This window comes from Mobula hypostoma, chromosome 25, assembly GCF_963921235.1.
Source record: "Mobula hypostoma chromosome 25, sMobHyp1.1, whole genome shotgun sequence".
NCBI classification, from domain to species: domain Eukaryota; kingdom Metazoa; phylum Chordata; class Chondrichthyes; order Myliobatiformes; family Myliobatidae; genus Mobula; species Mobula hypostoma.
Genome location: NC_086121.1, coordinates 9,702,556 through 9,714,744, shown reverse-complemented (window position 1 = coordinate 9,714,744; position 12,189 = coordinate 9,702,556). Strand labels below are relative to the sequence as shown.

General features: G+C 42.5%; 1 protein-coding gene across 4 annotated transcripts in view; it reads right to left on the bottom strand.

Moving 5' to 3' along the window:
• The window catches only part of pex14 (peroxisomal biogenesis factor 14), a 349,841-nt gene that overhangs the window by 20,830 nt on the left and 316,822 nt on the right, over nt 1-12,189 (bottom strand). For all 4 annotated transcript variants that reach the window (XM_063033388.1, XM_063033385.1, XM_063033386.1 and 1 more), the window contains one exon: nt 6,294-6,391. In XM_063033388.1, coding sequence (XP_062889458.1) covers nt 6,294-6,391 — 98 coding nt within the window. The remainder of the gene's footprint in view (nt 1-6,293; nt 6,392-12,189) is intronic.

Sequence of the window (12,189 nt, the reverse complement as noted above, 5' to 3'; positions counted from 1 at the left end):
ACACAAGAGATTCTGCAAATGCTGGATATCCAGAGCAACACATACAAAATGCTGGAGGAACTCAGCAGGTCGGATAGTATCTATGGAGGGGAATAAACAGTTGGTGTCTTGGCTGTTTATTCATCTCCATGGATGCTGCTTGAACTGCTGACTTGCTCCAGAATTTTGCGTGTTAAGTTCCTTCACAGAACTAATCTGACAAGAACTGATATTGAGCAAGTATCATAAAGAGTGCCTGGAAGCTTATTTTAAGGAAGGATTAAAAGGAGAGAGAAGTGAAGCCGATGGTTTGAAACTGAACTGGATGAAGAGAGTGAACAAAACTCAAGGGATGTTTGGTCACTAAGAGATTAGAAAAGTAGAACATCCTTCTACAAATGCATAGTAGACAGCATCGTAGCATCCTGCATCACCACATGGTACGGAAATTGCACTGTGGCGGACAGGAAGGCTCTACAATGGGTAGCTAAAACTACCAAATGCATCACCAGCACCAACCTACCCGTCATCTCATATATGTAGAAAGGTGCCAGAAAAGGGCCAGTAACATCACAAGGGATCCCTCCAACCCTGCTCATGGGCTGTTTGTCCTACTCCCATCAGAAGGAGGCTACAGAGCATCCACACCAGGACCAGGCTCAAAAACAGTTACTTTCCCCAAGCAGTAAGGCTGATCAACACCCCCACCACTAACCCACCCCGCCACACCCCCACACCACACTTTATCACTTCTATTAAATTATTTCCTGTCAGTCACTTTATATACAAACACTCCTGAGCCTATTGTCACTTTACGGACAATCAATCCATGTATATAAGCTTTTGTATCGATATTTATTGTGTTTTTTTGTGCTGCATTGGATCTGGAATAACAATTATTTTGTTCTCCTTTACACATTAAATAATCTTGAATCCCTGAATGAAGCTGAGAATTTTCGATTTGACTGTTTCACTATGAGACAACGCAAGTCGGCTATCGGCAGGCAAGTGTGATATTCGGTTCTTAGCTTAGCATGGTGCTTTGAGTGATTTGTGAAGGGTAGCACACTGAGTCTGTGCTGTGCTGAATGAGTACTGGATCACAGATGGACTGAGGCAGAATTAAAGCTGAACTATATGACTTTTGTTGAATTATGTATAGTGGTGGCCACTAATTAAAGACTCCATGTCTGCTAATTAATTCAGAGCATTATTTAAATAAATATTTAAAGCTACAAAATGTAATCAATTGTTAAGATCACTAGAAAATTCAAATAATATTGTTGTTTTCTATTCCATTTTATCATGCAAATAAGCAACTAAATTCCATAATGAGTAATTTGTGACAGATCAGTGGAGGAGCTCTGGTTGTGGATTTGGTATTTGGTCTGTGTGTCAGCTAGCATCATTTAAAAGGCGTGCTTACTTTTCTGATGTTAAAGCTTCCAAGTCTGTGCAACATTTGCAAAGTTAAGATAATCCAGAACAGTGAAATACTACGAGTTATTTTTTGACCGAATACAGCACAAGAACACAGATGGAAGTGAAATAACAACAAAAAAACATTTTATTTTATTAAGATAGACAAAAAAACCCACCATGGACAGTCTCAAGCCTGGCTGCGAGAGGAGGAGGGCTGGGCATGGCACTGGCAACCCCATCTTGTAAAACCCCAGAGCTACAGAAGGTCCAAAGACCTCATCCTTGGGAGAGGAAGGATCTTTGCCCAGAAGACGTATGAAGTTGTGGGTGAAAGCAGAAGCCACAGGGCCAATCAACCTTCAGCCCAGGGCTGAGAGCTCTGGCAAGCTGCTGTCGGCAGCCTACGATGCAGTAGGGGTAACGTATTTAATTAACTAACTGAGATAGAACATAGAACAGAACATTACAGCACAGTATAGGCCCTTCTGCCCACTATGTTTGTGCTGAGCTTGTAACATACTTTAAGATCAATCCCTTCCCTCCTGCAATTTTCTATCATCCACGTGCCTACCTAAGAGTTTCTTAAATGACCCTGATGTATCCACCTCTATCACCACCCCTGGCAGTGTGTTTTCCATGCACCCACCATTCTCTGTGTAAAAAAAGCTAACCTCTGACATCTTCTCCTATACTTTCCCCCAATCACCTTAAAATTATGCCCCCTCTCTGTTCTAAAGGAATTAGCTATTTCCGCCATGGGTGTCTGGCTGTGCACTCGGTTTGTGCCTCTTATCAAGGCCTTTCATTATGAGACCGTGAGAAATAGGAACAAATTAGGTCAATCGGCTCATTGAGTCTGCTCCATTTCATTGTGGCTGATTTTTACCCCTCTCAATCTCTTGCCTTTGATGCTCTTACTAATTATCACCCTTTGCTTTAAATATACCCAATAACTTGCCCGCCACAGCCACATATGGCAATGAGTTCCATAGATTCACCACCCTCTGGCTAAAGAAATCCCTCCTCCTCCTCTCTGTTACAAAGGAATAACCTTCTATTCTGAGGCTGTGCCATCTGGTCCTAGACTCCTCCACTATAGGAAACATCCTCTCCGCATTCACTCGATCTAGGCCTTTCAATGAGATATCCCCCAACCCTCATTCTTCTAAACTCCTGTGAGTATAGGCCTAGAGCCATCAAACCCCTTTTGCCCCAAAAGAGAAATGCCCTAGATCATTCCCTGGACTAAGTATAATTTGCCTTTATCAAAGAAGTCAACCCACCACTCAAGGTGCTGCAAGGGCAGAGCTACAAAAGGATTTTTGATTAATATTAGACTTTACCCTCACGTTTCAATGTGAGCAACACCAGCCTGGAACCTTGAATTGCTGGAGCCTTTCACTATCCAGGCAGGAGTAGCAATGGACTTGGTGGCAGTAGTATTGAGTAGCAGGAACTCCCAGGTTTTAAAGACCCCTTGTGCAGCTTCTGTGTGAAGCTACAACATGCCATGGTTCTCCACTATTCCTTGGAATATTCTGCAAATTGTGTAAACCTCTATTTTTTTTTACCTCTCCCTGTGTTAATGCATCTCAGTTCATTTGACAAATGTGCCTTGGAACACTTTACTGAGTTAAAGGTGCTATATATACACAAGCTGTTGTCCTTTTGCTGGGACTTCAAAAATAGAAAGTGATGGCTGAACATGTTTTTGACAAATTTCAGATTTTGGAAAAACTGATTTTGTAAGATATGTCATGAAAACACTAACATCTAAGAATTAGCTATGTATTTATAAGGAGCAGAGATTTAAAAAAATCAGTACACAGTTCCCTTGTAAATATGCAGAAAGGCAAGAATACAATGTATTATTCCCCAACGACAGATTTTAAATGTTTTAATCGAGCATCATTCCAGGAAAGTCAACCTGTTTCCAATCCAGCAGCCAGAACAATGAAGACAGATGCACAAAATATAACATAGTTATCAACAGCAAATCAATAACCTAGTTATCAATGTCTCAATAGACAGATTAATTCTAAACAAAGATGCAAGAATGAAGCAGTATTTAGGCTTGAACACTAAGGATGGTTGTAGGATATCTCGTTGAATAAATATTGTATTGGAAATTAGATCAAAGTTTTCAATCGATCACGAGAAAGTAGGAGCACGAGTAGACCAGTCAGCCCCTCACAGCTAACCCACCATTCAATTTAATCACAGTGCTAGCCTCTTCTGTGTCAGTTCCCCATAGCCCCCAATTCCTTAATCTTTGAAATATTTATCTCCACCTTACCTGGCTTCCAGCACTCCCAGGGCAAAGAATTCTAGATATTCTCCACCTTCCTGGGAGGAGAAACTTTTCTATACCTCAATTTTAAACAACTGGCCCATTACTTTATAATTATGTTTCCCTCTCATGACTCTCCAACTAATGGAAATATCTTAACATCTACCCAGTCAAGCCTCCTAAGATCTTCTGTTTGAATAAGGTTACCCCTCATTCTAAACTCCAAGGAACATATATCTAAGCTGTCTGGCCTCTTTTGATAGGACAACGCTCTTATCCCACCAGGAGTTAGCCTGGAGAACCTTCTTTGGAACTGCCTACAATGCTACAATATCCTTTTTTAGATGCCAAAAATGTACATAGTATTCCAGGTGTGGTTTCACCAAGCATTCTTACAATTGTAACATAATAAAAGCAAGCACGTCTCTTGCCTTCTTGTTGGAGCTGTTTGCTAACGCTTAGTGATTCATGCACTTGAACTTCACTCATTTGCAGCCTTTCTCCATTTAGATAAGAATCTGCCTTTTGATTCTTGTTACCAAGTGCATGATGTCATACATCCCCACATTAAACTCCATTTGCCCAGTCAAAGTTCAAAGTACATTTATTATCAAAGTCGTACACAGTACACAACCTTGAAAACCAAGAAACCTATTTAAACAAACCCTGCCCATTCCTTATGACACTAACTTATCCTTCTTAATGCAATCCCACACAAGTGACTTTCTTTACATGCCAGCCTTGACAGTAAGCATCAGTATATTATTCCAAATGCAAACAGGAATAAAGTTCAAATGCAGCATCATATGCTCTATCATAGACAGAAGATGCCGCCTTATCAAACTGCCTGGACTTTGTACACCAGGCCATAGATGTGTACTCCTGACTTTTTAAAAATAGATCTCCCACTTAGGAAAAAGGTGCTCGAGTTCAATTGTTCAGAAGAGATTACTTCTCTACATACGCTGTCTGGCAGTAATTGAACACAAACACCCCCCAATGTAGTGCCTAATACTCAATCCTTACACAATGTCAGACTAAATAGTTCTCTAAATAAAACCACACACAGTACTCCACCTCTGACTCTACCACTATTTTATATAGTTATTATTGTCTCTGCTTTTATATTCTGTGTCCTCGCTATTGAAGGCAACTATCCTCTGGGAGATATTCTAAACTGTGCTACAATTTTTAGGGATCCTTGGACCTGGTCTTTTGTCCCTCAGTATCCCTACAGCCTACCATTCATGAGTATGTCCTACACTTATTTGTCCTCCTAAGTTCCATCATTGCTCTGCCTGTGTATCGACTGATCATTATCATGTATCCTATGCCAGAGCCGAGTCTGTAAATCCGCTGGGTTAAGTCAAAAGACCAACGTCTGTGAATCCACGAGTCTGCTGGAGGCCGGAGACCGACAGCAGACAGTCTGGGGTTAAAGGACCGTGTGTGTGTGTGTGGATGGGAGGAATGGGGCTTGCTTTACTGTTGCTGCTTTGTCCCTTGTGTTCTGTTTCGTCGCGACCTGTGTTGATCTGTCGAGCACTCTGGACATGCTGCGTTGGCGCCTGAATGCGTGGTGACATTCGTGGGCTGCCCCCAGCACATCCTTAGGTGTATTGGTTGTTAACACAAATGACACTGCATGTTCTGATGTACATGTGATAAATAAATCTGAATCCGAAATATTTCAGTGACTTTACCCTCTCTTTTCAATATATTTCATGATGCATCTCTTTTTGGTTTAACTCCCTATTTACTTGTACATTACATTCCTAATTAACCTACTGTACTTTAGCATTCATTATATACTCATACAACATTATGTTACCATTTCCCCTATTAGTTCCTATGGGTGGTGGGGTGGAGATACGTCTCTACCAAAGGTGTAAGGCACTCCTTCCCTTCGCTAGCCTGCAGGTCATCTTTGGGCAAGGTGTAGCACTTGCTTAGCCCCTCCCGATCAGAGTCATGTGAAGCCACAGGAGCAGGTGGTGGATGGTCATACGAGCAGCTGGTGCATATCACAAGTCCTGGTCATGCAACCACTGACACCAGGCAAACAATCTCTAAAGAGTATTGATAATGGCTGGGGTCACCCATCTTGTAAAGACACTGCCCAAAAGAAGGCAATGGCAAGCCACTCTGTAGGAAAATTTGCCAAGAACAATCATGGTCAAAGACCAGTTCGTCCATGTCATACGACACGGCAGAGTGATCATGATGATGATGATGTTTTCTCTACACAAATCCTCTGTTCTTTGAAAAAAGTAGCTGTAAATATCTAAGCTGATAGGATTCCAAGGAAACTGGGTAGCATGGGTAATTCAGTATATCACTTAAAAGATTTACATAGCTTGTTCTGCACCTCAGTTGCTGTCAACCCGTTATGCTTATGATTTGAAGCAATTATTGTAGTTCACTACATATTTAATACAATGCTTAGTCCAATAGGAAACATTGTTGAATTTGGCCATGCATTCAGATACTGAAAATATGTGAAAATAAGTTGTCCCTTTGGATGCATTTCACTGTAACTTCACTCTACAACAGTTTGACATTCACTCAAACATAAGGCAATTCTGTTTCTCATAGAGGTTACCTTTGTACTAGACAGTTCTTGGGAGAGCTCCTGCAACCTCTCTTGTTGCCGTTCCAGAAGCTCCTGCACTGTCGTAAGATTTGTTTGTAGTTGTGCCACTGTGCAAGAAAAGAAAATTAATTTACTTGATATTCACAGTAATTACAGTCATCACTAATTACTACGTAAGGGGGCTTCTATTTTCCAACAGTAAAGTGAAATCTTTTATCTACATCACTTAACAGAAGCTAAATGTCAGTTCAAAAGGCATACAACTGACTTGTTCTTCTCTCCTTCCTAATATTAGTTCTTGTTTGCAAGTATATACTGTTGGCTCCTAACACTTCTGAGATCCAAAGGTTCTTCGGAAATCAAGAGTGAAGTATAAAACTTGTTGCTTACAGCTGTTTTATTAAATATAACAAGACTGAAAAATGAAGACGAGCACAGAGAAAAGGGAAAAGATAAAGGAAAAAGTAATTGTGGTCGTCTCATACTCAGACTAGAGATAACAAAAATGTTAAGTGATTTCAATTACCCGTAAAATAGCCAGATTCGAGTGGCGTTTCACTTGCTACAGAAAACTTGGTAAGTTTCTAAGAAGTTTCTTGGGCGAAGCGTAGTGGTTAGCACAATGCTTTACAATATAGACAATCTGGTTTCAATTGCCACCACTGCCTGTAGCACATTCTCCCTGCGACTGCATGGGTTTCCAGACATCCCACCTCTCCTGGAAGTTCCGGGAGTCTCCCGCATATTAATAGTGGCTCCCTGCTGCCCGTAAATTATATACAATATCACGGAAATCAATTTTTTTGAGAGCGAGCGAGAGAAAGCAAGAGAGAGTGCAAGAGCGATCACGAGAGAGAGAGAGCGAGAGCAAGCAAGCGAGCAAGAGCGAAAGCAAGCGAAAGTGCGCGAGCGAGCAAGAGAGAGTGAGCGAGAGAAAGTGAGTGAGAGAGAAAGCAAGCGAGAGCGAGTGAGCGAGACAGAAAGCAAGTGAGGCGCTCGAGCGACCATGAGAGAGAGAGCGCGCGCGCCATGGCAGAGTGTTCCAAAAAATATATAAAATGTACGTCACCCCAGACTACACTAAAGTGTACCCCTGCCTAATAGGGGTCAAAATAATGACAGTGTTGCTCGCTGCACTGTTTGCAACAGTGACTTTTCTATTGCCCATGGTGGGTTAAGACTGTAAAAGACATGTTGAGGTGAGTTTAACAGGTGTCATTCGTTCATTAGCATAGCTAACATTATTTAAACTAGCTGGCTAGCTGCTAAGGAGCTACTCTATTGCAGACATCCCACCTCTCCCGGGAGTGTCCTGCAAATTGATGGTGCTACTTCCCTGAAATGAGTTTTTGCAGGGTGGGATGTCTGGGTTTCCTCTGGTTGTGTTCGTTTCCTCCCACAGTCCAAAGACGTACTCGTTGGTAGGTTAATTGGCCATTGTAAATTGTCCTGTGATTGGGCTACAGTTTAAACAGGTGGGTGCTGACGGATGTGGTTTGGGGAGCGGTAAGGGCCTATTCTGCACTGTATCTCAATAAAAAATTTTTAAAAATACAAAAGCAACTGTATTGTAATTACTGGAAAATTCCCTGAACAATTACATGTCTAGAAGTGATTATATAAAAATACAAGAAATCATAGGAGAGTTACACTACAAGAAAAATAACAAATTTTACACCTCTGTCCAACAATATAGGCCAAACTAAAAGTTGAAATGAGAATTCAACAAAAAATTGCAGTTATTTCACACTACTTTATACTTCATTGTCACCAAACAATTGATACTAAAACGTACAATCATCACAGTGATATTTGATTCTGCGCTTTGTGCTCCCTGGAGTACAAATCCATAGTAAATATTAAAAATTTAAATTATAAATCATAAATAGAAAATAGAAAAGGGAAAGTAAGGTAGTGCAAAAAAACCAAGAGGCAGGTCTGGATATTTGGAGGGTATGGCCCAGATCCGGGTCAGGATCCGTTCAGCAGTCTTATCACAGTTGGAAAGAAGCTGTCCCCAAATCTGGCCGTACGAGTCTTCAAGCTCCTGAGCCTTCTCCCGGAGGGAAGAGGGATGAAAAGTGTGTTGGCTGGGTGAGTCGTGTCCTTGATTATCCTGGCAGCAATGCTCTGACAACGTGTGAAGTAAAGTGAGTCCAAGGACGGAAGATTGGTTTCTGTGATGTGCTGGGCTGTGCTCATGATCTTCTGCAGCTTCTTTCGGTCTTGGACAGGACAACTTCCATACCAGGTTGTGATGCACCCTAGAAAAATGCTTTCTACGGTGCATCTATAAAAATTAGTGAGGGTTTTAGGGGACAGGCCAAAATTCTTTAGCTTTCTCAGAAAGTAAAGGCGCTGGTGGGCCTTCTTGGCAGTGGACTCTGCTTGGTTGGACCAAGTCAGGTCATTTTTGATATTGACCCTGAGGAACTTAAAGCTTTTGATCTGTTCCACTTGTGCACCACCAATGTAAATGGGGTCGTGCGGTCCATTACTCCTTCTGAAGTCAACAACCAATTCCTTCGTCTTGCTGATGTTGAGGGATAGGTTATTGTCTTTGCACCATGCCACCAGATTCTTAATTTCCTCTCTGTACTCAAACTCATCATTGCCCGAGATACGGCCTACAATTGAGGAGTCATCAGCAAACTTATATATTGAGTTCAATGGAAACTTAGCTACACAATCATGGGTGTACAGTGAGTACAGCAGGGGGCTGAGTACACAGCCTTGTGGGGCACTGGTGCTCAGAGTGATTGTAGAGGAGAGCTTGTCCCCTATTTTTACAGCCTGGGTCCTGTCTATGAGGAAGTTGAAGATCCAGTTGCAGATCTGAGTGCTAAGGCCCAGGTTCCGGAGCTTAGGAATCAGTTTATTTGGAATGATGGTATTAAAGGCAGGGCTGTAGTCAATGAAATGGAGCCTTACATATGTGTCTTTATTCTCCAGGTATTCTAAGGAGGAATGTAGGGCCAGAGAGATGGCATCTGCCATTGACCTGTTGCTCCGGTAGGCGAATTGCAAAGTGTCAAGGTTGACCGGTAGGCTGTGGTTGATGTGTGCCATAACCAATCGCTCGAAGCACTTCATAGCAATTGATGTCAGAGCCACAGGTCAATAGTCATTCAGGCATGCCACATTGCTCTTCTTTGGCACTGGGATTATCGTTGCCTTCTTAAAACACGAGGGGATCTTAGACTGAAGCAAGGAGCAGTTGAAGATGTCAGCAAACACTCTAGCTAGCTTGCTTGCACAGGCCCGGAGAACCCGTCCGGGGACGCCATCTGGGCCCGTCGCCTTCCGTGGATTTACCTTCAGGAAGGCCCTTCTAATGTCCTCCTCGGTGACGATGAATCTCGATGCCACCAGGTCTGGTTCATCCAGAGGGAGCGGGACGCTCCTCTTCTGTTCGAATCTTGCATAGAATACGTTAAGTGCGTCAGGAAGAGAAGCGCCACAGTTATTGATATTCCCAGCCTTTTCTTTGCGCCCAGTGATCTCATTTAGACCCTCCCATAGTCTACCGGCATCCCTCTGGTTAGCCTGGGCTTCCAACTTGGCTCGATATTGCCTTTTAGCGCCCTTAATGGCTTTCCGGAGTTCACGCCTGGATTCCATGTAGCGACTGGTATTCCTGGACCTAAAAGCCGCAGCTCTAGCCTTCAAAAGGGACTTGACCTCATAATTCATCCAAGGTTTCCGGTTAGGGAATACCCGCATCGTCTTGCGAGACACACAGTCCTCTGTGCATTTCCAGATAAAGTCCGTGACAGCTGAGGCATACTCATCGGGGTTAGCTGCCAAGTCCTTGAATACTAACCACTCCACCGATTCAAAGCAGTCACGGAGGACCTCATCCATTTCCTCTGTCCAACATGACACCACTTGTGACACTGTGACCTCCCGCTTCAGTTTCTGTTTGTAAGCCAGGAGGAGTACGGCCTGATGGTCCGATTTTCCGAAGTGAGGTCGTGGGATGGAACGGTAGGCATCCTTGACTACTGTGTAGCAATGGTCAAGTAAGTGACATTCTTCAAATACATTCTTCTACAGAGGGAGCCAACAGGTAAGAACGGTGTTCAATTGTTGCTCACTACAGCGACCCAGCAGCACTTTCAAAAACTCCGCCATGGACTGACCTAAGCCTGGTTGCGAAAGAAGGGCGGTTGGGCATGGGGCTAGCAATATCATCCCATAAAATCCCAGTGCTACAGAAACTCCAAAGACCACATGATATACGAGCAGAATTAGGCCATTTGACCCATCGAGTCTGCTCTATAATTTCACCAAAACTACCTGCTCCTCCACCTATCTTCATGCCATCTGCAAACTTTGCAACAAAGCCATCAATTCCATCATCCAAATCATTGACATATAACATAAAAAGAATCAGTCCCAACATAGTCCCCTGTGGAACACTGCTAGTCATCAGCAGCCAGTCAAAAAAGGTTCCCTTTATTCCCAATCTTTGTCTCCTGCCAATCAGCCACTGCTTTATCCATGCTAGAATCTTTCCTGTAATACCATGGGCTCATAGCTTGTTAAGCAGCCTCATGTGTGGTACCTTGTCAAAGGCCTTCTAAAAATCTAAATACAAAACATCAACCGATTCTCCTTTGTCTATCCTGCTTGTTACTAAAGAATTTCAAGAGATTTGTCAGGCAAGATTTTCTCTTGAGGAAACCATGCCGACTATGGCCTATCTTATCATGTCCCTCCAAGCACCCTGAGACCTCACCCTTAACAATGAACTCCAACACCTACATTCCCAACCACTGAGGTCAGACTAACTGGCCTATAGTTTCCTTTCTTCTGCCTCTCTCCCTTCTTGAAAAGTGAAGTGACATTTGCAATTTTCCAGTCTTCTGGAACCATTCCAGAACATAGTGATTCTTGAAAGATCATTACTAATGCCTCCATGATCTCTACAGCCACCTCTTTCAGAACTCTGGAGTGTACAACATCTGGTCCAGGTGACTTATCTACCTTCAGACCTTTCAGTTTCCCAATAACCTTCTCTCTAGTTATGGTAACTTCACACATTTCATGACCTCTAACACCTGGAACTTCCACCATACTTCTAGTGTGTTGTGCAGTGAAGACTGATGGAAAACACTTATTCAGTTTGTCTGCTATTTTGTCGTCACTCTTTACTACCTCTCCAGCATCATTTTCCAGTGGTCCAATATCCACTCCCACCTTTCTTTTACACTTTAAGTATATGAAGAAACTTCTAGTATCCTCTAATATTATTAACTAGCTATTCCATCTTTACCTTTTAATGACTTTTTTAGTTGCCCTCTGATGGTTTTTAAAAGCTTCCCAATCTTCTAACTTCCTACTAATCTTTGCCCTATTATATGTCCACTCTTTGACTCTTATGCTGGCTTTGACTTCTCTTGTTAGCTATGGTTGTGTTGTCTTTCCTTTAGAATACTTCTTCTTCTTTGTGATGTATATATCCTGCACCTTCCGAATTGATTCCAGAAATTCCAGCCATTGCTGATCTGCCATCATCCCTGCCAGTGTTCTTTTTTCAATCAATTCTGGCCAAATCCTCTCTTATGCCTCTGTAATTCCCTTTACACCACTGTAATACCGTCATAATACTCTTATTTTAACTGTATTGCCTCTTGTCAGAGGTCAATGGGTTCAAGTCATATTGTAATGAAGCACAAAGACTGGAGGTCATGGGTTAAGGGTGAAAAGATTAAGGAGAACCTGAGGGGGAACTTCTTCGCTCAGAGGGTGATGGGAGTGTGAAATGAGCTGCCACTAGAAGTGGTTGATGCAGAGTTTGATTGTAACATTTAAGGAAAACTTGGATGGGGAGGGGAATGGAGGGCCATGGTCCAAGTGCAGGTGCAGGTCAATGGACTAGCCAAAATAATAGTTTGACATG